Source organism: Ruditapes philippinarum, unplaced genomic scaffold (assembly GCF_026571515.1).
Source record: "Ruditapes philippinarum isolate M1 unplaced genomic scaffold, ASM2657151v2 ctg449_1_1_1_1, whole genome shotgun sequence".
Lineage (NCBI taxonomy): Eukaryota > Metazoa > Mollusca > Bivalvia > Venerida > Veneridae > Ruditapes > Ruditapes philippinarum.
In genome coordinates, this window is record NW_026856871.1 from 2,947 (window position 1) to 29,878 (window position 26,932).

The 26,932-nt window shown below is 33.5% G+C and overlaps 1 protein-coding gene across 1 annotated transcript in view; it reads right to left on the reverse strand.

Annotated features, from left to right (window-relative positions):
* Positions 1 to 4,835: 4,835 nt before the first annotated feature.
* LOC132747972 (unconventional myosin-IXAa-like) overlaps positions 4,836 to 26,932 on the reverse strand; it is a 118,499-nt gene continuing 96,402 nt past the window's right edge. The window contains exons 35-42 of the mRNA XM_060737508.1: positions 21,593 to 21,820; positions 20,066 to 20,185; positions 19,329 to 19,434; positions 18,520 to 18,651; positions 16,762 to 16,900; positions 16,301 to 16,410; positions 15,622 to 15,755; positions 4,836 to 7,232 (exon numbers count right to left, since the gene is read on the reverse strand). Coding sequence (XP_060593491.1) covers positions 6,511 to 7,232; positions 15,622 to 15,755; positions 16,301 to 16,410; positions 16,762 to 16,900; positions 18,520 to 18,651; positions 19,329 to 19,434; positions 20,066 to 20,185; positions 21,593 to 21,820 — 1,691 coding nt within the window. The 3' untranslated portion in view covers positions 4,836 to 6,510. The remainder of the gene's footprint in view (positions 7,233 to 15,621; positions 15,756 to 16,300; positions 16,411 to 16,761; positions 16,901 to 18,519; positions 18,652 to 19,328; positions 19,435 to 20,065; positions 20,186 to 21,592; positions 21,821 to 26,932) is intronic.

Below are 26,932 nucleotides of genomic sequence, written 5' to 3' on the forward strand. Positions count from 1 at the left end.
GTCAAAAACTAGGTAACACCCCCCAAATATGGAAAACCCTTGTTAACATTTTAGTGGTCCCATCTTTGCCTCAATCATCATCAAATTTTGTCAGGATGCTTGTCTAGGTAATTGCTCGGATGAGTTCGTACATTTGTCATTTCAGATGAAAAACTAGGTCTCAGGAGCCCAAAAAAGAAAAATCTTGTTAACTCTCTAGTGGCTACTGCTTTGATCAAAATATCCTAGAAATTGGTCTGAAAGTTTGTTTTGATGATTTCTAGGTCATATTCAAATACGGGTCACCTGGGAATATAAAACTAGGTCACACTGCCCAAATATGGAAAAACTTTGTTTACATTCTAGTGGTCACATTTTTGACTCAATTGTCATCAAACTTTGTCAGGATGTTTGTCTAAGTAATTGCTCGGATGAGTTCGATTAGTCAGGTGAGCAATCTTGGGCCATCTTGTTGTTATTTGACAATTGACCCCTAAGTGTGACCTTGAACTTTGCTGCAGACACCTGAATTTTTCGTTCAATACTCTGCCTCTCTATGGAGAATATTTGTCCCAAGTAATATTCAAATCCCTCTATGCATGTAGAAGCTACACTCCGGATACACAGGTTTTGTGCTGACCCGAAGTGTGACCTTTACCTTTGAGCGGCGGACCTGGGTTTTGAGTGCGAAACACCACATTGTGAACCAAATTATTTTGAAATCCTTCAAGGGATGGGATATAGACTGGACAAAGCCTGACGGATGCACAGACGGAAGTGCCATCATTTTGGCTTTATGTGCTTTGTCTTTGATCTTTATGTGGCACTTTCCACATGAACCTGTAAAATTACCACATAAACCAGTCGGTTTATGGGAGTTCCTTCTTTTTTAACTCAGATCATGGACGGAATGAAACTCTTAGACCAATGGATGATTGCATGGGCAGAGAGACGGACGGACACACATTTACCAAACGTAACGCCAAAAGTCGCGACAACAAAAATGATGAAGAAATTTCATGTAAAGTTATTTTGATGCCCTTGTATGAGCAATTTTACTATTATGCATACAACTTGGAATTTACAATTTATTCAATGCCTTAAGATTTTTCAGCTGAATTAGGAACAGTTTAATTCAGAACGTTACTCAATCACGCGACCATATAAATCACCCATAACTTTAACCTGTATTGTTTCCATTTATTCTACTAGAATGTTGATCAGGCACAAATATATTTAATAAGTGTTATATGATATTAAAGTGTTATATGATATTAGAAAATATTGGTAAAACAAATAAATTTATGCCGAAACAATTTTGTTATGTTTGGAATGACAAACCAGCACAAACAAGAGCTGTCACACAAGTGATGACTGCCCCGAAAAGACTTCTTAAGCATGCAGGTAGAATGAAAAGAAAAAGAGAATGAAAGTAACTAATTGCTTAATATTTTTCTTTATATAATTGTACCTATAATCTCCAATTGTGATAGCGTGAACCTTCAAAATATAAGTGTGACCATGACCTTTGAAGAAGGGACATGGTTCTTGGACACGACAGAATGTTGTCATAAGATAGACATTTGTGCAAAGTTATTTCAAAATCCCTCAATGCATGACAGAGTTAGAGTCTGGACAGTGATGATTGTTTTGTAAGTGGGGACACACGGAAGGACATGAGCCTTAGCCGCGACACATCGTCTTGATGTCGAAGACATTTATGCCTAGTTATTTTTAAATCCTTCAATGCATGACAAAGTTACAGTCCGGACACGAATGTGTGTACCTGTAAACTCTAATTTTGATAAATTGAAATTCAAACTTGTAGTGTGACCTTGACCTGTGAGGTATGGACCTGATTATTTAACGTGACACATCATCTCTATGTGGTTGACATGTGTGCCAAGTTATTCTCAAATCCTTCAATGCATGACAAATTTACAGTACAGATTGTGATCATGTGGAACTTCAAAATGATAGTGTGACCTTGACCTTTAAGGTAGGGATGTGGTTCTTGGAAGCGACACATCGTCTTGATGTGGTAGACATTTGTGCCAAGTTATTTCAAAATCCCTCAATGTAGACAAAGTTACAGTCCAGACACAAATGAAGTGGGGATGCACAGACGGACAGACAGACGGACGGTGCGATTTTAATATGCCTTCCTTCAGGGGGATAAAAAGACTGAAAAGTATGTCAATGTTATAACATTCTTACCAAAATATCTCAAGATTAATTACCACATGAAAGATAACACTTTGTTTGTTGTGAGCATGGTCGAATAAAGTTTCACCCACTCTACTTCAATTAATGTTGGTAGCAGGTGAGGTTAAGGGGCCTGATTGGAAATAATGAACAAAATAAAATAACTCGCATACATCATTTATCCATTTTACTTAACAGGTTGTATTTGTTTACATGAAATGATTTAACAAATTCTGTGCAAGATCAACACATAAAACATTATACAATAATATATACATTAAATTGTTCTATTTACATACTTACATGACAATTAAACATTTCGAGCATTTGTATATATCATATGACATTTGTAGCTCTGTAACAATTTAACATATTAAACATACCAGCACAAAAAAATATCAAAAAAACATATAACTGTTCATTAAAAAATTATAAATTACATTGTAAAACAACTGTGTTGAATTAATATGGCATTGTACAATGAGATGAACTAATTTGCTTGTCAATCAAAATTATCATTCACATAACCAGTCTTTCAAATTTATTATTCACATTACCAGTCTTTCAAATTAATTATCCACATTTACATAACCAGTCTTTCAAATTTATTATTCACATAACCAGTCTTTCAAATTTATTATTCACATAACCAGTCTTTCAAGTTTATTATTCACATAACCAGTCGTTCAAATTTATTATTCACATAACCAGTCTTCAAATTAATCATTCACATAACCAGTCTTTCAGATTAATCATTCACATAACCATTCTTCTTTTCCTATTCAAGGACAATCACTATCATAAAAGCATAAAATTTACTTGAGCAAAAAGCAAAAAAGAAAAATATATATTTTTTCAAACAATGTTCTTTTAGTAATTTTTGGCCTACAAACAAATATTTTTTTCCTTGGAAAGTAATAAAGTGAATACAATGATAAATGTTTTGCAAAAACAAACAAGAAGACACTTCTTTATAATATAAAGCAACACTCAGCAGAAAAGTTAGTAAGCCGCACATATACTTATGAAAATCCTTAATTCTTGAAAATTGACTCACACACTTCACATTTTGTTCAGCTTTTTTATATAAATTTCATTCAAGTGCCCAAATTTGTTTTTTTGTATCAAATATATGTTCATTTAATAAAAAGGTAATAAAAAATTGCAAAAATTTTACCCATTTTTAGTAATACTTTAAATGAATCCTTACCAGTAAGAATAATTTGTTATAATGTTGCATGTCATTTGTTATATGAAATAGAATGCAGTGTTGTTGGTACTGTTCATAATCATCCACCAAACACTGACCTTAATTCTAAAGCCTTCTAAGGCACATTTATTTACCCGCGCAACAAGATCATGCTCTGCATTTCTTGCTACTTATTTAATACTTTTTTTTCAGAAATTTTCCCTACAAGTGATGAATAGTTTTGTCCAAATTGTGAGATGGTCAAGCCCATCTTAGAAATCTGGTGAAGTGTAAATTAAATGTTGTACATAGCTTTGTAGGGGCCACTTAAGCTGCAAAAAGATATATCTGCATTTTTGTAAAAAACATCAATAATATTCTTTTGAACATGACACAACATTATGCTCAAATATAAATAAATCACTCAAATATAAATAAAACAACAAATTTGATATTTTTTCTCTTAAATACTGACAAAATCTGTTGATCAATACGTCAAAGTTCCCACATTTTACTTAAAAATGAAACTGATAATACATCAAAAAATTTTAAAGGGCAAAAGAAGTAAAGCCAAGGCACACTTTTCAGACAAGACTGGTTGAATGTAAAAGTCTTAAATTGAACTGGAAGGTGATTTTGGTAGGTTAATGGCTAAATATCATTTTAAGGGATTTCTTATCCTACTTCCTTTTAACCAAGAGAAAATAAATGCAAATAATTACATGCTTTTCCTCGGAAGAATAAAAATACCTCACAACATTTTTATTAGGAAAATGCCACAAGTCTTCAGAAAGAACTAGAAATGTGTCAAAAGAACAAGAAATGTGTCCAAAGGACATCAAAACCCTCATAGTTGACACATGAACAGCATGACAGATGGCCAGGGGCAAATCTTTATACCCTTATAAAGTAGGGACATAAAGTAGGGGCATAAAAATACTTAGAGAACAAATCCTTAATCAATTTTATCAGTATCAAAGGACCTTGCAATCCAAAATATTTGAGCCGTGTCACGACAAAACCAACATAATGGGTTTGCAACCAGCATGGATCCAGACCAGCCTGTGCATCTGCGCAGTCTGATCAGGATCCATGCTGTTCGCTATCAGTTTCTCTACTTGTTATAGAGTTGGTAAGCGAACAGCATTGATCCTGATCAGACTGCGCGGATGCGCAGGCTGGTCTGGATCCATGCTGGTCGAAAACCCATTATGATGATTTTGTCGTGACGCGGCTCATTTGTCTTAAATGCTTCTATTAAATCAGAAACATAACTTCTTAACTTATTTTAAACTGCTGGCCGCAACTGAACCTACCCTAGAGACCAGTGCAAATTGGGGTTTGCTCAGTGTTTGCCATTCAGTCAGTACTGATTTTAAAATTTTCCCTAAATATGATAAATGGTTTTGTCCAGATTAAAAGATGGACAAGTGGACAAGTCCATTTAAAGAATAACAGCAGGTTATAAGGGTCGTAATTTATTTGAATACATAAGCAACAAACAAAAACTTATATACTTGTACAGCACTATATAGTTACATATTTATCACAATAGTTCATAATAACGGTATAAAAATTTCAGCTCTTATCTACACATTAACTTTTATATAAAAAGATTTATCAGAACTTTCTAATTCATAAACATATTTAACAGCAAAACAGTAACAGGAACATTACAACTTGATCAGATAATTATCTAACAATGCAAAAACAATAATAGATTCAAAGCATGTGAAAAAACGGTCAAGAAATAGAGACTATTGAATAAGTTTAAGTTAACATTTAGCATATCTTTATACTGTGTCTGTATAACGCAAGTGATGTCACGGCATCAAATTTTAGTAAACCAATAACATGAAAGTTGTTAAACCAATACCAATGAAAATGGCATTTGTTAACTAATAACATGAAAGTTGTTAAACCAATACCATTCAAAATGGCATTAGTTAACTAATAACATGAAAGTTGTTAAACCAATACCAATCAAAATGGCATTAGTTAACTAATAACATGAAAGTTGTGAACCCAATACCAATCATATGGGTATTTGTTAACTAATAACATGAAAGTTGTTAAACCAATACCAATCAAAATGGCATTTGTTAACTAATAACATGAAAGTTTTTAAACCAATTCCTATCACAAAAGCATTTGTTGACTAATATCGTCAAGTTGTTGATCCAATACCAAAGGCATTTATTAACTAATAACATTGAGTTGTTGAACCAATGGAATAAACAATAATCCCTCAGCACTTACTTTAAGTGGTAAAACAAAAGCATATCAAATAACACTAGATATAGCTGAAAAGTGTCTTTATTACTGTCAAGGATAAACAATAGCACTAGTTTTACCTTTGCATAGTAAAAAAAAAATCTTTAAAGTGTATAATAAAAACAATAGCATTCGATAATTTATATGCAGGGAAATGAAGTGTCCTCGATATTCAATCCAATGAGAGAACTTCCTAAATTGAACAAGGTAGATATACAATGAATGGACTAGAATGAAAACTAAAAATTTACATAGTAAATACTAGCTTCAGAGCCGGAGATGTGCATACATTTACAATCGTATTCCTACTTCTAGACCAATGGTGCTGGTATTTTTTTTCTTTCTTTTTTTTTTCAGTTAGCCTTATTCACAGTAAAACTGTTGTATTTACAATCTAGTAGTACTAGTTTTAGTATGACCTAAACAAATAACATTCCTAACAAATCATGATCTTTTTCAAGTGATCATAATTTACTATAACCAACATATAGGTAGAAACAAAAGTAGGTAGGGATATTCCTCTGTCATCAGTGAAAAGCATGGCGGAAATTGTCGATCACATTACGGAAAAAACAACTTTCTTAACCAATATTTTTTCATTTAAGGACACCTCTAAACACTTTTTTAATCATGTTTATTGCAATAAATATATCAAAACCTATTGAAAACTGCAAAATATTCCTGGTCAAAGATCTTAAAAAAATCAACAATTTGCTTCAAATGCATTTCTTCTTTGTCAAATATTGTTTTATTTTTTTTACTTTTTAAGGAGTTACAAACATTTCACACAACATTCTCCATATATTCAAAATAACATACAAAATTAAGGTAAATATCAGGCAATTCTCCTCATTTCTCATTGACTAAACCATTATTTCATCGTCAGAATCACTCTGCTCCATCACAGACAAATTTGTGTTATCATAGGATGACAGTCTTAGACCTTCGTGGCTTCCATGTGCCGATATTAGTTGTAAAGGTCTCGGCTGCGGTGAAACGCCGTGCGACATATCAAGATCTTTCCGAGGGGATTTCCTTCTTTTATCAGCTAACTGATTAGGTTTATATCTATGTATGTCAGATTTACTGGGTGCTGAACTTTGAATCTGAGATTTTGATAATTTGGCTTTTAATTTTGGCGAGAGCGCGTCTTGGTACACCTTTGGTTTAAGTAATAGGAGAGAATCTTTAGCAATCGCAGACGAAAGTGTTTCTGATGACCTCACAGCTTGTTCCGGTTCTCTATCATTTTTACGTTTCACATTCTTAAAATATTCTCCTACTTTCTTGCGAGTGTTTTTCACTGTTTGGGAATCAGGCGAGTGTAAATCCAAACTGTCCAGCAGTTGTCTTTGCTTGCCCGAAAAGTTGGAAGTTTTTTCTGCGGATGAATATTTTGACACTGATGTATTGTTTTCAGTACTACACGAATGTGTTCCGTTTTGTAATTGTAACAAGGTCTCTTTATCTAACTTGTCCATGTCGTCCATGCTGCGCTGTTTAAACAATTGTTTTGGCGGTCGGCGATTTACCGGAACCTCAACCCGATGTTTTGTCAAATGAGTTAACTGAGTCGGTGCTTTAGCTGAAAATATACAAAATAAAATACATCAATCTTATCATGTACATACATTCTGATTTGTTTAAATAAAAATCTACAAAGACTAACAAATATTCTAAATTAATAACTTTTTTTTAATTCTAAACTGCTTTTGCAGCAATTAATCTATTTTTAGAAACAGAAACCTGATCACCAGAATGTGCTTCTTTTACAAAATTAATAATATTAATAAATAAACAACCAAACTAAAAACAATTTTTTTTATTTTTTTTCAATGTATTATTCACTACTCTATGAATAAATTTAGCTATCATTATAATTAACATACAATAGAATTAAAACCCAAGTAATTGTGCATGTGTTAATAGGCATAAGGCTGTTCCAAAGTAAGCAAAGTAAGAGAAAAGAAAATTTCTATTTGATTATGTAATTTCAATAGCAAATTCTTGCTATCTCTAAAAAATAAGCAAATTCATTAAGCTTCCTCAAAGCAATCTTCAAATGTTGTGTTTCTATTTGATTTGCACGCTTTTTTATTTAATCATTTAATGGGAAAAGATACCTAGATTAACACTTTGAGCGGGAGACTCCCACTTTCTGCAGCCATGTTTTCAAAGATTTTTCTTAAAATAAGGGGTATTTTCACAAATTAAAGAAATCTCCCTACTTTTTATGTCAGAACTTTCTTCTTTATCTATTGACCCACACCAAATTCATTTCCCAAATGAGCAAATAATTCCAAAATTCAAACTAAGAAAGTTAATGAACATTTCCTGAAGTTTAAATACAAAAATAAAAGAGTCACATTACTAGGGGATCAAACTCCCTACAGTTAAGAGTGATAGCTACAGTGTAAGTGCTAAGCCCCCATATGATTCCACCAAAGTGCTTGCATGCTTTATATACATGTAGATATTCTACTCTATAGCTATAATGTCTCTTAGTATCTGACCATGATCTATAAATAACCATAGTAATTATATTAATATCCTCTACTGTCTATAGTCCATAAATCTCAGTAACTATACCTTAAGAGTGTCATTATTTAGTTTAAATACTTAAAACAGTCCTTTTTTTGTTTGAAAGCTGTCTTTATATCATATAAAATTGAAAATAAAGAACTGTAGTTTTGCAGTCAACTCTTGATTTCTTAACCATTTACCTGCTGAATTTGTTAATAAGAATTTTGTTTCTATCTTTGGAGCTGCCCATTATTATTTTTCGGGGGTAGCAAAACGAATGTTTTAGACTTGTCAACGAACTAGAGCCTGATGGCAACGGCTTATTATCTTCAGTTCCAGCAAGCCAATGGTTCTGACATAAACATAAAGCTAAAACTAGAATATTGTTTTAAAGCTTTCTGTATATCATTAAAGGAACTCAACTGAAGTCCAAAAATTCTGAAAAACATTAAATTTAAATTTCTTCCATAGATAAGCTGGGTCAGTTAAAACAAAACGATATGCAAAGGAATTTTGAGAAATATAATCAGAAACAAATTTAAAATTGTATTTTGTGCTATTCTTAATCCAATTTGAGACAACATTTTTAAAATTTGGATAATTATTTACAATTAGAATAATTATACTTGATAATGAATGATCTGAAATTTTGCATGCAAGTTATTGGTCTTTTGACCTACATCAAATGGAACATTAATCTAGAAAAATTATTTCCAGTCCTGTCATGTAAAAAAAAACTTAGTGGAGTCCCTTTAATACTGTGTTCTAATAAGCTTTCTACGGTACAAATTATAATGTCACCTCTATTTGATCTTAAGTCTCGGATACATGCAATCTTACAGGAAGAAAGAGGTGGATGCTGAATAGGGTGGGACAGTATTTATAAAAGTTATGCAGGCAGTTAACCCAACAATTTCTGTTTCTATATAAATCATCAATTGTCTTCTGACAATTTTTGTCCATATCCAACTTTTATTTTCTCTTTATAATAAAGCATTATAGTCAAATTTAACAACATTTCTATGACAAATAAGATTCAAAATGGTGGGCAATTAAATAAACAAAGGTTATAAGACTGATATGTCTTTGAATCTAAAACAGAACAATATTAATTTTACAAATGAGATAAAAGAACAACCAACTTACACAGACCGTCCCTAATCAGTCATTTCTTTTTAAATTTACTCACTGTCTTGATCACACGTGATTTTATTTCTGGTTTACTGTGTAAGCAACTGACAGTTGTGGACAAGTATTCAACCAACAAAATCCCAAATCTAATTCTCATCTTTGTCTCAGTCAATGCTAAGTATTACTTGATCCACTGGTTGCTTATTGCATGCCCATCCATCGGTGATATTGATTTTATATTATCGACAGGTTGTCAATGGGTCATATGTAAAAAAAGATTTTTTAATTTTTTTTTAAAATCCCAACCAATATTCTTTCAGCGTTAAAACTTTTTTATTTCCTCAATAGCAGTTAAAGGGTAGATAACAGGTGCCCAAGCATAAATCAGCCCCTGAGATTCAACCCTTTCGGCTGAATGGAAGCTGGATTCCAATGCACAGCAATGACAGAAAAATGAATTTTACTGATAAGCCATTAGACTTTTAACTGTAGGAGAAAACACACTCAGTGCCGATTTGTTTTAAAACAAATGAAAAATTTATATCAATCTCTTATGACTTATTCTCATTAAGATAATTTTAATCAAAAGTTTGTAAAAAAAAATTTAAGTCCGAAAACATCTTCATTATACAGCTCCCGTTAATTTTGTTTTCAACAGACCTAGAAAAAGAACCCAACACCTTGGATAAAGAAAAAGCTTTAAAACATTCTCCGTCTGCGTGTAATCAAAAACTAAAAGCAGAAGGTATATTAAGCTATCTCACCAAAGTCTACCGGAAATATAGAGATTTCATCCCAACACTGCCACAGTTTACTCTTTTTATGTAAAATATCCATAACAAGTTAATAAAGCTGTATCTACATGTATAAAGAATTTTAGCCAAACTGAAAAAAAAAGAGGATTTTTTAGGAATTTTAGGTTTGCTGGACAGCCTGTATCATCTATACGACTCAGAACTCATTAAATAAATCTTGTCACCCAACTGCTTTCTAAACAGTTGTAAGGTAATCAAAACTTGACCAAATTTTATACAATTTTTTTTTTTTTTTTTTTTTTTTTTTTTTTAATATGGATAAAATACCACAAAAGAGTGTTGCTCAATGAATGCTCAATATCATATATATATAAAAGCAATGTTTTACTACTGTTAAACTACCAATGAGCTGTGATGTATCTTAGATGACCTATAAAAGCATTGAAATTCAAAGAGTTTGATGCAAAACTACAACTTCAACAATATCTGTATTAATGCTTCAAAAACATCAAAACTTTGTAAATTTGTTTGCTTTCCTTATCCCATTTTCAGACACACTGACAAAGGCGACTTTTCAGCATTACTGGTGGAGGAAGACCCGAGGTGCCCTTTCGTATATTGTTTCAGACGTAAACGGGCACCCAAGTATCACAACCAACCCTCTGAAAGCCAGCTGGACAGTGTATTAGAATGAAAAGGTCCAAAGTTCCTGACGGGATTTGAACCCACAGTGATGACCTTGGCATGTACTTATTGTAAAAGTAAGGAAGACTATACAAAAGTTTTGCATCAAACTCGTCAAAATTTATTTACTACTGCTACCAGATTGATTGTTAATACCAGCTATTCATAATAAATCTTTCAAGAAAAACAATAAAAAGGTATATTAATAGTCTCTCACCCTTTACCATAAACCTAGAGAAGTACAGTACAAAAACTAAGTGAAATATTCTGTTTTTTCTTTATTTGCAATCTAAACTACTACACAAAATTATGTAGTATATTTTTCATGTAAATGCAATGAAAAACAACTTCAGTGTCAAAAAATGTTTTACATGCCACCAATGCCTTAATACCTAAGCTATATTTTCTCTCCCTAAGGTTTTGTTTTTGTTTTGTTTGTTTTTGGTCGGGTTTTAAGTCACACCAACACAGTACAAATCATGGCGACTTTCCAGCTTTACCGGTGCAGGAAAACCTCAGGTGCCCCTACATGCATTACTTCACACACAATTTTTTATTATTACTTTTTTTTTGTATTCTTTAAGACTTTAAAGCCAAATTAAATTGTCCAGAACATCGGATTCTAATTATCATCTTTTCACCATACTTTGAAAATAAATCCACTTGGAGCAAAAAATAAATTCTTGTACTTAAGATTACTGCATCCTTTCTATTCAGTTATAGGATGCACTCCCCTATAAGACTCTCCTCTGACATAAGAATGTCTAACATACCATAGCAATGTTATGTTAGTCAAACATGCCATTAAATCTAAAAATATGATTTTTTACCCTCAACCTGTTGAATTCCACAAAGGTCTTATCCCGTAACTGCCCATAATGCATTTTGGGGACATCAAAATGAAAATTTGAAGTTGGTCAGCCAACAGTTTGGTCATGCAGGCTGGCCTGAGTCTATACTGGTGGCAAAGACTTATTTCTTTAGGTTCCAGCAGGTTAAAGGTTAGTGAACATAATTGATCACAAACTATCTTGTGATGCACCAGTCAACTGTCTCCCATTCTTTTTATGAAACCCCCAGCAAAAACCCAGTATTGTGAGGACAATTCAGATGGACAAAAATCAAAGCTAACACTTAATTGGTTTGGAAATATCCCCTGCTATTATCACCATAAAAACAGACTGTATTGACTTGGCAGTGCCTAAATGACATATTAACACATTTAATTTGTTTTCTCCCCTATTCCCAGCTCTGCCCCAAGGATGAGAGATGTTACAATGAACTGCCCAAGGGTTTGGAAACGATGTTACAATGGACTGCCCAGGGATGGGAGATGATGTTACAATGAACTGCCCCAGGGATGGGAGATGATGTTACAATGGACTGCCCAGGGATGGGAGATAATGTTACAATGAATTGCCCCAGGGATGGGAGATTATGTTACAATGGACTGCCCAGGGATGGGAGATAATGCTACAATGAACTGCCCCAGGGATGGGAGATAATGTAACAATGAATTGCCCCAGGGATGGGAGATGATGTTACAATGGACTGCCCAGGGGATGGGAGATAATGCTACAATGAACTGCCCCAGGGATGGGAGATAATGTAACAATGAAGTGCCCCAGGGATGGGAGATAATGTTACAATGAACAGCCCCATGGATGGGAGATAATGCTACAATGAACTGCCACAGGGATGGGAGATGATGTTACAATGGACTGCCCATAGATGGGAGTTAATGCTACAATGAACTGCCCCAGGGATGGGAGATGATGTTACAATGGGCTGCCCAGGGATGGGAGATAATGCTACAATGAACTGCCCCAGGGATGGGAGATAATGTAACAATGAAGTGCCCCAGGGATGGGAGATAATGTTGCAATGAACAAATGCATTATAACAGATATCGATGAATCTTAACCTAAATACAAAGTATAAATAAATAAATCATACTGATTTATTTATGAACTTTCGTCACATGAATTCTACAGATTTTATTGTAAACCTATGGCACATATTTTGTAGAAATATAAATGTATTATAAATTATCTTAATTAATTACCTGCCTATGGTGTTTATTAAATATCAGAAACTTTTGTTAAAACTTTAAGAAAATGGAAGAGTAAACTCTAAAGGGTTCAAATGTATCACTGTCACTACTCAACAACCTTCAAGAAAACAAGATCTGTCACAGGAGTAACATGCCCCTTTTTTCTCAGTTCTTTAATCTAGGGTCACATTAATCTTGGACCTTTGACCCGAAAATGGACTCAAGGTGCATGCACATAATAAGTTTCAATGTAAAAGCTCTCTTTAGTATAGAAGTTAATGACCATACACAGAAACTTAAACCAAAAAGAATAACCAATACTGCAGCTGCTTCTGCTGCCAAGTGGTTCATAGCTCCTCTTTTTCCTCGGAAAAATTTAAAAAAGGTTATTTAACCTTAACCTGCTGAAATTTTAGTACTCGATTCATTCTGCTTTGTATTTGGTACATCATATTTAAGTTCAAAAGATATCAAAATACTAAAATTTGAGATGCCTGATACAGTATTGAACCTGGTTAGCCAGCATGCACGTCCAGACTCGCCAGGCATTATATCGGTGGCAAATGCCGTTCACTTTCCATTCCAGCAGGTTAAAGGTGAACTATTACTTGAGATGAAATGTTAGTTCACTGACAGGTAGCACTATAGGAACTAAAGCTCACAACACTCAAGGTATATAATAATACGCAATTTGCAAACAGAAACATGCTTTTTGACAAGATTTTGAAAATGGATACCCAAAAAGGCTGCAATCTCTAACTGGCTTATCACTCAGGAAGTGTTATTTTTATTAAGTGGGGAAAGGACACTTCCTTTCAAGTTTGGGGGGAAAAAACAGGGTATTTTCGCAAAAAAAGGGATGGCCTCTGCTACAGAAGTAAAAAAATGCTAGGGCAATTTTTTTGCTCTCATTTATAAAGAAAAATTCAATGCCTAAAATATCCGACAAGAATACTGCTATTTTAAAGGAGAGGGAAGGCTGCCATTTTTATGAAACAAAATGGCCACCAGAGATTTTTGGGTCCTTTGAGGTCCCAAGCAATAAACAAATATTACTTTGTAATCAAATTTCAAAACCTTTATACTTAAAAATAAATCAGCACCTAAGCATGTCAGAGTGACAAAAATTAAAGAATATTAACTTAATAGCAAAGTAATATACACAGTCATTGTTTAAAAACAAAACTCAAGGCCAAAAAATGCACTCTGGGAGATCTACACGCATGAACATGCTAATCTGTAACATAATCTACAATAAGTAGACTCTAATCTACATCTCTTATTTGTAAATCTACTAATGGAATCTTAATTAATGATGCAGAAAAAATATTTTTTTAGAATCGTGAATCAAGAATCCCAAACAAAATTAAGCACCAAATACATTGTAGTGTACTGATTAAATTATTTTAAAACCTTAAATAAGCTAAATTTTTAAAATTGGTCATAAAATGCACACCCTTGCCCCTTTTTGAGCTTTTCAATGCATGCAAACTGTTTAAAGAACTCAAAAAATAGCAAATACATAATAAATGTCCATTTCTTTTTGGAAAAAAAAAGTTTTTAGAAATCATGCATGCAACATTTTAATTTAGTAACTGAAATGAGAATTGTAGAATGTTTTCCCAAATGCATGTCAGTTTTTGAAAGAAAGTCAGTTTTGGAAAAAAAAATGAGAAAAAGAACTCAAAGGGAAAAAAAGAAAAGAAAGGATTTCCCAAAATGCATGTCACGTTGCAGACGACAAAATACAGACAATAGGAAAGCACTTCTATCTTCTTACCGGTCAATGTTTTACGTGTACCCCTAAAATATTTAACACACACACACCTTCAAATAATGTAAATATATGTTTCAATAAGGTGCAAACTGTCTTTACAAAATAATACACAACAATGGGAATAAGAGCAAAGAGAAAAGTATTTTTCTTTTGTTTTTGCTTTCCTTAACATAAATAATTTTAAGAATATATCTCATGTTTTCTAAAAACTATCACAATTTCAAAACAATGCTATTTTTTTTTTTAATTTGTGCAAATAATTATAAAATTTCATATATATAGACTATGAAATTACTCGATTTATTAACCCTAAACCACTTAAATATCTTAAATGGACTTGTCTATCTTTTAGTCTGGACAAGACCATTCATCACTTTAAGAGAAAATTTTAAAAAAATAAGTACTAACTAACTAGAACACAGTGCAGATCATGATCAGACAGCACAAACGTGCCGGCTGTTCTTGGTCGGCACTGATAGTAGGAGTAGATTTTGTAGCCTTCAGATAAATATTTATTAATAAAGTTTAAACATAGAGATATCTATTCCATACAAAAGTCAAAGTTATCATATTTTCAGAGGATTGGTTTAACCCATATCCTACTATATTTGCATAATAGACTTGCGCTGCATTGAATTTGGTCCAGTCCATTTGTTTATTTCAGAGTTTTTCTAACCAACTTACAGAAAGTAAATAGCAATCAGATCAAACCACATGAAAGTGCAGGCTGACCCTTTCTTATATTGTCAGCAAGTTACTATTATCGCCATCTTTCGAATTTGTTAAGTTTTAATTAATTTAATACATGTATAATTTTGTTAAAAGTATTGCTGATTCTAACTGTTAAGTACTTGATAGATTCAACAGACAAAAGCATCTGAGAAAGACACCACAACACAATACAGCTGCTGAAGTAACAATTGTTTTACAAAAAAAGTCACACTAGATTTGTTCCAGAATGAACGCCAACATTAGGTATGAAAACAAAGCTAAAAACACATGATGGAAATAACATTTAAAATGTGTGAATCGCCATCGTAGGCTGCTTTACCTGGCGTTTCAAATGTGGGATCTTCCATCTGATATTCGCTGTCGTCTGTTGATTCAATGTCGTCTGCTGATAACATCTCATCATCGGAGCTGTGGCGGTACTCAAACACCGGAAGTGTGGTAGTTAATGATCGTCTGAATAAAAAAACATTATCAAATTAAAAACTTTCTTAAAATTTCATAGGGCGCTTTTCTAGATGAAGACCTCAAATTTTGCCCCTCCATGCATTATTTCAGGCATATTAAAGTAGCAGGCTTAAGATTAAGTAAGAATTTATTAAAACATATTTGGTTAATCTTAACCTATCACATGCTCAAAGAAATATAATGAATCAACTCATATCAAGCTGCTTTCTGTCCCATTGTTATTGATTGACATCCTGTGTCAGATGATGATGTCACAAATGACATCATAACTTAAATTTAGTCACAATATCTTCTGCTAGACTTTCTGTTGCATTGTTATTGACATCCTGTGTCAGATGATGATGTCACAAATGACATCATAACTTAAATTAAGTCACAATATCTTCTGCTAGACTTTCTGTTGCATTGTTATTGACATCCTGTGTCAGATGATGATGTCACAAATGACATCATAACTTAAATTAAGTCACAATATCTTCTGCTAGATACGACATGCTGTACAGTAATTTAAAGGGAACACTTTCCGTACGTACTTTTCATTTCGTAACGATTGTATATGAGAGTTGATGACCCTCTCTTGTTCCTCCAGGTTTTCTGGATCCTCCGTGAGACTTGGCGGGCCTTGTACCTGCTTCTTTACAACCTAAAAAATTCCCAATAGAAAGTTACAAAATAAAAATTTTGAATATCAAATTTCTAAAATCTTTGAAAATAAGGACTCGCATATCAAACAAAGAACATAAACTAAAATTTGGTCATTAAAAAGTCTATGCATCTGAAAATCAAACAATTTTCCAGTTCATTTATCTAACTACATGTACAAAGATAATTATGTACTACAAAGAAAATGTAGATTTATTTATGAGTATAATACCGTGAAGGGGACGTAACAAAATGGACCAGTATCATATGTGTAACACAAATATGTATAAAAAAACTTATAAAATCTCTGGTGAGGGGATGGCGGCAGCCAAATTATTATGCAAAATCTTACATCTTTGGTTTTTCTCATGCTATCCCGGACAACAGACAGTCTCTCGTTGGCAGTGGCCTCGGCTGACTCCAGCGTACTAATGTCCTGTAACGTAGCTTTCAGTTTGTTGAGCTGTTCTTGCAATATTTTTTCTATACACCTGTAAAGACATATATATATATACCTCATTCTTTTCTTTTATATATTATTCAAATGGAGTACATCTGGGTCACCTTTTTTACTCTTTCAATGAAAAGTCTTATCAACTTGTAAAGTTTGTTTCATATTGGATTGTCCAAGTAAGTATAATCGTTTAGTGCAACAACAAACAGGAGCTTGACTGATAAAATGCTAAAATCTTGCCTTTTTACCCAACGGAATGAACTTTAAAAGGTCTAAATCATCTTTTCACACAGATTTATGTATGATACTGAATGAAAATGTAATAATTGGCAAAAAAAAACATATTTGTCTTTTTTGTGATCACGATTTTTGCAAGCGTCTAGGGATACTGCTCAAGTCTTTTAATGAGTTAAATCAGATTGTATGGATGTGCATGCTGGTCTGGCTCTAAACACAAGGCTGATCAGTTAAACACATGACTAAGGCTGATCAGTTAAACACAGGCTAAGATTGGTCAGTTAAACACATGACTAAGGCTGATCAGTTAAACACATGGCCAAAGCTGATCAGTTACACACATGGCTAAGGCTGATCAGTTACACACATGGCTAAGGCTGATCAGTTAAACACATGGCTAAGGGTTATCAGTTAAACACATGACCAAGGCTGATCAGTTACACACATGGCTAAGGCTGATCAGTTAAACACATGGCTAAGGCTGATCAGTTAAACACATGGCCAAGGCTGATCAGTTAAACACATGGCCAAGGCTGATCAGTTAAAAACATGGCCAAGGCTGGTCACATAATCACAAGGCTAAGGTTGATCAGTTAAACACATGGCTAAGGCTGATCAGTTAAACACATGGCTAAGGCTGATCAGTTAAACAAATGGCTAAGGCTGAGCAGTAACACACACATGGCTAAGGCTGATCAGTTACATACATGGCTAAGGCTGATCAGTTAAACACATGGCTAAGGCTGAGCAGTTACACACACATGGCTAAGGCTGAGCAGTTACACACACATGGCTAAGGCTGATCAGTTACATACATGGCTAAGGCTGATCAGTTACACACATGGCTAAGGCTGATCAGTTACACACATGGCTAAGGCTGAGCAGTTACACACACATGGCTAAGGCTGATCAGTTACATACATGGCTAAGGCTGATCAGTTACACACATGGCTAAGGCTGATCAGTTACACCCATGGCTAAGGCTGATCAGTTACACACATGGCTAAGGCTGATAAGTTAAACACATGGCTAAGGCTGATCAGTTAAACACATGGCCAAGGCTGATCAGTTAAAAACATGGCCAAGGCTGATCAGTTAAACACATGGCCAAGGCTGATCAGTTAAACACATGGCCAAGGCTGATCAGTTAAACACATGGCCAAGGCTGATCAGTTAAAAACATGGCCAAGGCTGGTCACATAATCACAAGGCTAAGGTTGATCAGTTAAACACATGGCTAAGGTTGATCAGTTAAACACATGGCTAAGGTTGATCAGTTAAACACATGGCTAAGGCTGATCAATTTCGTTTCCAGCAGAGTAAAGGATAATAATGTTGAAATACTGCCGACTAGTTTAGATAAAAACTTATTTACCATATGAAAAGTACAGTAAAACAGATTTAGGGAAAACTACTTACAATTGTTGTTGACCAACTTGTGACAACATATCCTGTGCCTGAACTATCTTGTTGGACCTTAATAAACATGGAGCAAATATAATAGCCAAACTGTTCACTGACATCTTGTTGTTCTTCTCATGTTTGGCCACTCTGAAATATACAGTGAGCAACAATGTGTTCCTTACCACACTAAATATCCTAAATGGACTTGTCCATCTTTCAATCTGGACAAAACCATTCATCATTTTTGGTGCAATTTTATGTATGTGCAAGCTGAGCATGGGTTGCACGGGTAGAATCTGTTGCTTTAAGCACCCTAAAGGTTAGAGTATAATGTTTCCAGATTTATGCAAATTTTCAAGAAAAAAGAAGAAAATTATTACAAAAAGCAAAAATATAGTCAAGTTTAATAACAGTTTGATCTTTAAACATATTAGTAGACTTAAGGCATGCTTATTTTCGGTTTTAAGTATCAATGCTACTACTACAATAAGGTCATATCGCAACTTTTCAACTTTTATCAGTTTGAAAAAGTAGTGCAAATGGATTGTAAATATTTATACATTTCTTAAACAATAAAGTTTGATTTCTTGAAAATTTATGTTTCAGGGTGTGCTGCTTTAAAGATTATCACTAGGTTTTTTAAATTTTTATGTGTCTGTGTTCATTGGTTTTTAAATCACACCAACACTATTTAAGTCATATAACAACTTTCCAGTATTCATGCTGAAGGAAGACCTCGGGTGCCCCTCCATACCTTATGGAGGCACAAGCTGGCACCTGAATAGAAACCCTGACCTTCCGTAAGCTAGCATGCGGATACATACCTTGCCAGATGGAAGATAAGTCTTTCAAATACATCATGATTCACTTTAGGTAATCTTTCTACGAGGGAAAATAAACCTTGTATGGCTTCCTTTTCATCGTGGATTTCTGAAAAAACAAAACAAACAAAATGTTAAAGTTGATGATAGACCTTTGTTATAATTTAGAGAATATAAATATCATTGTAACCTACTATTTTGTTGGGTTAAATTTCACACATCATATGGGTACTTTCAAGATTAATTGATGGGGAAAGACACAGGTGCCTTCTGTGCATTATTTTAGGCAAGAATGGACACCTGAGTAGAACCACCAATGCTCAGTATGCTGGCCAGATAGCTTCCTCACTTGAAAGAATCCAAAGACGCTAGTGAAATTTGAACCATTTTTTATAATTTTTAGTTGGGTTCAATTTATATGCACAATTCACATATCACAAGACCACCTTTACTCATTCACTAGAGGAGAAAGGCCTCAATGTGTTCTTTTAGGCATGGGAACCTCTATAAAACCACGGGCCTTTGATGAGCTAGCCAGATAGCCTCCTAGTTGAATGGAAAGTCCTTCACTGGGTTTGAATCTATGGTATAGAGGGGCTCATGACTTTGTCAGCAACAAAAATTACTAGGCAGGATAACTCTTCAACCTTCAATTTCAAGAACTATTCAAAAGTAAAAGCACACAAAGAAGAGAGGAGAAATGGTTGAATCGTGTGTTTGAAACTCTAAATCTGGTCTACCTGAAGCTTGTATAAATTCCTCATAAAATTCAAACGTCAACAGCGGCTCTGGCAACTCGCGGAAGAAAGTTTTCAATGTACTTGTCAACACATGTACTGCGAACTCTTCTATACTGATATCTGAAACCATAAAAATATTGCAACTTTTTTTCCAGATGTGTTTGCATACTGAAATGTTCAAGGTGACTTGTCAACAAAACATGAAATGCAAGAATTAAACATAATTTAGTTTCTGATCTTGAAAGATCCCTTTCTGTCTAACATATTTACATCTTTGGAATGATACTGTGTATAAAAAAAAAATTCAAGGTAAAAAAAATCATGAAAATATCAGCCCGCTGAATTTTCATCACCTTCGTGAAAATGTTTTAAACCTTTTGTAATTATAAATTAAATGACTTTTTTTGACGTGTGAAAATATACACTTATACAGTAATATGTAACAGATAATTTTCACTACAAATATAATAAATATCTGTATCGGCTAACTACATGTACTTAATTTCAAGTGTGAGACTACCAAAACAAGATATTTTTGTAAAACATGTATGCCCCCTATCGGCAGCCAATTAGTCATGTGATCAGGTTATTATGCATGACTTCTGACCCAGTGAACAAACAATTAATAAGGGTTATCAGTTATCTAGTATCTACTGGTCATGACTAGTCACAAGGTAATAATAATTGTGACCCCATAGGTTGTGTGAAGCAATTTAAGTTATTACAAATCTTACCAAATAATAAATGCATAAATTTTATGAATCATGTAGGCCTCATTAATGACAGCCAAGTTGTTATATTACATAAGACCTTCAAATGTGTATACCAAAAGCATTTTTAGTTTAATATAAAAATATCAACCAAGGCAACTCGAGTTGTTGAGTTATTGGTCAGAAACCGTCATTAAGTACAAGGTCAATATGACATTGACCCCTTGACCCTAAAATCAATAGGGGTCATCTACTAGTCATGACCAATCATCTTACCAAGTTTGAAGTTCCTAGGCCTTAGCATTCTTTAGTTATTGATCGGAAACCATTTTTACCTACAAGGTCAATGTGACCTTGACCTTGGACTCCTTGACCCCAAAATCAATAGGGGTCATCTGCCTGGCCATGACCAAATCATCATAATAAGTTTTGAAGTTTCTAGGCCTAAGGCGTTTTAGTTATGTGATTGGAAACCGTTTTTAAAACCTACAAACCTTGACCTTTGACACCCTTGACCCAAAAATCAATAGGAGTCACTGCTGGTCATGACCCAATTCACCATAACCAAGTTTGAACAGTTTCCCTAGGCCTAAGCGTTCTTATAAGTTATAAAAACTCAGAAAAGCCAAATTTGGTTCCTACGGACCGACGGACCGGACGGACGCTTAAAAAAAAACAAGTGGCAAAAGCAAATATACCCCCTCTTCTTCGAAGTGGGGGCATAACAATAACTATTTTATCAAATACACCATCAAATCACTTTCAAATCATTTTGACCCCACACCCTGAAACGATACTTTTATAGTAGTATTTTTACCTGTTTTTCCACTATCAAGTGTAGTTTTGAGCAGATTTATTTTGGGTTGGGCCCCTGATTTTCTATAAATTCCCTCTGTATAGAAGCCATGGGTCTCTATCAGATGGATCAAGTTGTCCATGAACACGGGGATCTTCTCGTCTTGCCCTACTAAGTTTTGTAATGGAACACCGAACACCTTTGTACCAACTATTCTCTGCAATAAATGAAAAATAAAGAAATATAATACTTAAAACCAGACACCATTTTGCTGGGAACAACATGTGTTTTTTTAACAAGTGAAAACAATCTATACAAATTCTTAAATTAATTGATTAAGATTTTGATGAATCATCATTTATCTTTTTTAATTTGTTCCTCATGGCATGAAAAAAAATGCATAGAAGTCAATAACTGTATACCTCATGGCATAAAAAAATTCAAATAGGCCAATAACTATATACCTCATGGCATGAAAGTTTTAAATAAGTTATTAGCAAAATCAGGGTCACAACGCTAAAAAAGACAATCAGGGGGCAACATAGTGACAGATTGACCATTGATGTGGCAATTATCTTTTATATTCATTGCAAGTTTTTTGTTCTTTTTAAGTCAAAATAGCAGTGAAAAAAGGTATAATTCTGGTGAACTCCCATTTTACGGCCCAATCGGGCACAAAAGTGGAACAATAAACTTCAAAATAGCGGAAGCAAGTTATTTCAGTAGTTTTGCATTTTTCATTTTTTACTTTTAATCAAAATTTTTTAAAGGCCAAAAGGGCTTAAAGGGGCAAAAAGTGGTTAAAAAGTGGCAAAAAGGGATTGTGTTAAAGAAAATAAAGCGAAAAAAAACTATTACAACACTTCAGTCAAGTCCAGTTTTTTTAATTTGATTCTACCACAAAAACACCCAAAAACTCACAAAAATAAAAAAAAGAAATGCAAAATTTAAAAGAAAATTACTTTTCTACATTTTTTTTTTTCTACATTGTTTTTTTCTTTTTTTCCCTTAAAAACTTTTTAAAGTAAAAAAAACTACTAAAAAAAAAAAAACTAACAAAAATACATGTATACAAAGCTACCAATGTAAAAACCATTAATCACCAATCAGCTAATTTCCCAAAACTTAACACAGGTTGTTAAACAAGAGGGCCCGATGGCCCCGATCGCCCCACCGAATTATCAAACTCTCCAAAAATTACCTAGACAACATTCGACCAAGTCCCCATGACAGGTGAGTCAAAATTGACCACACAGGTTAAAAAAGGAATTTTTCCCTATTTTAGCGTGCGACCTAGTTTTTTACCCCGGTGACACATATTCAAACTTTACTAGAAATCATCAAAACAAACTTTAGACCAAATTTTCCCGGGTACTTGGGTCAAAAAGTAGCAAATAGAGGTTTTAAAAAATTTTTTTATTTTTAGCTCCGGGACCTAGTTTCACATGCGATTTTTGAACTCATCCAAGCAATTCCCAGACAAAAATCCTGACCAAGTTTTATGATAATTTGGTTTGAAAATTGACCATAGAAGTTTAAAAAGGTTTTTTTCCCTATTTGGCGGTGTGACCCGTTTTCTCCAAGATGCCCATGTTCGATCTTGATTAGAAATCATCAAAACAAACTTTCAACCAATTAACAGAATATTTGGGTCACAACAAGGCCATAGATGTTAACAAGATTTTTTTTTATTTTTAGTCTGGACCAGTTTTTTATCCCAAATGCCCATGTTTTAATTTAAAATTTCCCCCCAAGACCTAGACAATTCCTGACCAAGTTTGATGACAATTGATCAAAATTGTGACCCCTAGAGTGTTTTAAAAAGGTTTTTTTATTTTTTGCTCCTGTGACCTAGTTTTTCATCCGAGTGAAACCCCTGCAACTCATCCGAGCTACACCTAGACAAGATCTTGATCAAGTTTGATATGATTGATGCAAAAATTGACCGCAAATGTTAAAAAGGTTTTTTCTTTTTTTAGCTCTGTGACCTACTTTTTCATCCAGTGACCCATTTCGAACCCCCCAAAGCTATCAACAAAATAAGCATCCGACCAATTTATGATGTTTGATGAAAAAAATGTGACACTAGAGTGTTTCACAAGGTTTTTCTTTTTATAGCTCCGGTGCCCTATTTTTTTCACCCCGAGATGCCCCTATTCAACTCATCCACTTTTATCTAAACAAGCACCCGAAAAGTTTGAGAGATTGGGAAAAATGTGCCCACTAGAGTGTTCACAATTTTTTTCTATTTTTAGCTCCGTGACCTATTTTTTTCACCCCAGAGAGACCCATTTTCGAAACTCACCAAGCAATTGACAACAAGCACGACAAGTTTGATGAGTTTGGGTTCAAAAATGTACCACTAGAGTGTTCACGGGTTTTTCATTTATAGCTCCTTGACCTATTTTTTCATCCGGATGACCCAGTTCAAACTATCCAAAGCTACACCTAAACAAACACTGACCAAGTTTGATGATAAATTGGGTCAAAATGTGCCCTCTAGATTTTTTCACAAGGTTTTCTTTTTTTAGTCTTGTGACCTTTTTTTCACCGAGAGCCCCATTTTCGAACTCATCCGATTTTTAAACTAGAAAAAGATCCTGACCAAGTTTGATATGATTGAGGCAAAAATGCGACCGTGGGTTTTTTTAACAATAATGTGGAGGGCCGGACGGAGAGGGACGAGGGACATTCACCGTCTAAAAGCTAAACCCTGAGCAAGCTCGGTGGCTAAAAATAAAAAGCAATTTTTATATATACAACCAGAGACAACAACAACAAAAAAGGTTTGCCAATTCCCAAATTTATTTTCTCTTTTGCTTAAAAAATTTTTTTTAAAAAATAAAAACCTTGCCCAGAAATTAAAAGAACCCTGGTACCGTTACATGTAAATCAAATATAGAAACAAATTTTTTTGGTAACTGTTCCAACAATGTCTTAAACAATATTATTCCTATAAAATATTTAAGCCTGCCTTCAGTTACAGTAAATATAGCAAATATCCCCGTTCTAATTTCCTTCCCTTGCCAAGTGATGGAAGAATCTCTGACATTATAGTAAATACAGTGTAACTTCCGAAAACCGAACACCCATGGGACTTGTCAAAAAGTTCGGATTTCAGAGGTTTCCGGAATTTAGAGGTTCATGATAATGTGGACAAGACTAAGCCACTTAATATCACAAAAATTTCTAGGAAGATTGTTTGTAAAAATCATATAAAAATAGTCTTTTAATCAAAAAATAAAGATTTTGAATGAAAAGAAAAATTTTTTATCTTTTAAAACTGAAAATGTTTTTGAATTTCTTTTCAGTTTGTAGAAATGTTGTTAATTGCATAAACTTACATATTTTTCCCGATGCTATTTAAATTAAATTTTAGTACATAAAAAGGGCAAAAAAAATCCCTTTAAAAACGTTTAAATGATACATTGTCCAATTAATTGCCCTTTTTAAATCCGCTAAAAAACCCATTTCCCAAATTTAAAAGTAAACCGGGCCCGAAAATTACTTTAAATTAGCCGCACATTTAAAACATAAAAATTTCAAAAGTTTGTGTTTTTAAAAGGGCGTGTAAAATTTAACACGTCACCGCAAATTTTTGGGTAAAAAAATCGAAAAGGGAGATTAAATTTTTCCCTGCGGGTAAACATTCTCGTTTTACAATGTATTTCACCCCCTTTTTGGATTTTTTCCGGTTTTTTGGGAAGGTAAAATTGATTGATTTAAACTCTAATTTTACAAAAAAATTTCGCCCGGAATTCAAAATTTTTAAAAAGTTTCCGGAATTCAAAAGAAAATTTATTGATAAAAAAAAAGAAGGGAAAAAATCGGGAAACAAAAAAATTGTTGGGTTTTTTAAAATTTTCCCGGGGATTTCAGAAGTTCCCGGGAATTTTCGGAATTTTAACTGTAATCACCTTTCCCTAATTTTTTTTTCCTTTTGCAAGTGTCGCAAAAAATCTTTTGCATTTTTTCCCAATTTACCCCCTTTTTTAATTTCCCCTTTTCTCGCCAAGTTTCAGAAAAATCTTGACTTTTATTTTCAATATCACCATTTTTAATTTTCCCTTCCCGTTCCCCAAGTGCCAGAAGAACCCTTTGACAAAAAATTGTCAGACCATTAAAATCCCAGGGTCATCAGGGGACAAATTTGCCCCACAGAAAAATTGGTGGGTTTGAATCTGTCACATGCCCCTTTAAACGGGGAAACCCAACTTGTTTGGGCCCAAGAGGAAGCATCTGGTTAACCACTGCCCTTTTGGGCCCAGGCAAGCTTGATACTTTTTTTTTAACAAAAAACTTTCAAAAATTTTTTTCATCATGGGGACAAGAAAATTAAAAAATTTAGAAAAAAACTTATTTTTGGGAATATAAACAAAATTTGGTTTTGGAATATTGACAGAAGGGTTTGGGCCTAAGAAAACCTGTGAAAATGGAAATTGAAGGGGTCGAACGCAAAAGTTTAAAAGGGAGGCCCAAAATGATTAAACCATACTTTTTTGGGTGATTGGAAGGGAAGTTTAAAAAGTGACATTTTAAAACCCAGTAAGAAAATCTACAGAGTGTGAGAAAAAGTCAAAAAAACATAAAAAATTTTAGAAATATCCAAAATTTTTTAGTAATTTTCACCCAAAGTAAATCTGAAAAAAACCCCTGCACAAGGGACACCCCAAATTTCCCTTTTTGCAAACTTTTGGGCTTCTTTTGGGAGCCAAAATTTTAACAATTTAAAATTTTTCATAAAGAATTATAATTGACAGCCCAAAAAACCCAAAAAATGCTAAAAAAAAATTTTTTTTTTTTTTTTTTCCCCCTTTTAAAAACTATGGCATCTAACCCATTGCGAAAAAGTGTTTTGGGTTTAAAAGTTTAAGCCCTATTTTTGCCTCAGAAAAACTTTTTTTTTTCAATTTTTCCAAAAAAATTAATTTTAAAATTTTGGTGTTTCTTTTGAATTATTGGGCCCAAATTTCCCTGGAAACCCTCTTTTTTATTTCAGTCAAAAAAATAAAATATTTTTGGTAAAAATTTCATGACTAATTATTTTTACATTTATTTTCTAATTTTTCAGGTAACAAGTAAACTGTTATTTAAAAAATCACAAGATGTTCCCTCTAATGAAAATTTTTTTTTTTCAAAATTTCCAAACGTTCAAATTCTTTACCCAAAATATGGAAAAAACATAATTACATGTAAAAGTATTTATAACTCTGTACTTACTGCAAAATTTTTCAAGTCTTGAAACACCTTTACAGGTTGAAAATTTACTTGTAAGCACATTTTTTTTGGGAGGCATATTTTCAAACTGGGGGAATAAAAACAGGTTTACAAAATTTTAAAAATAAATTTATAAATTTAAAA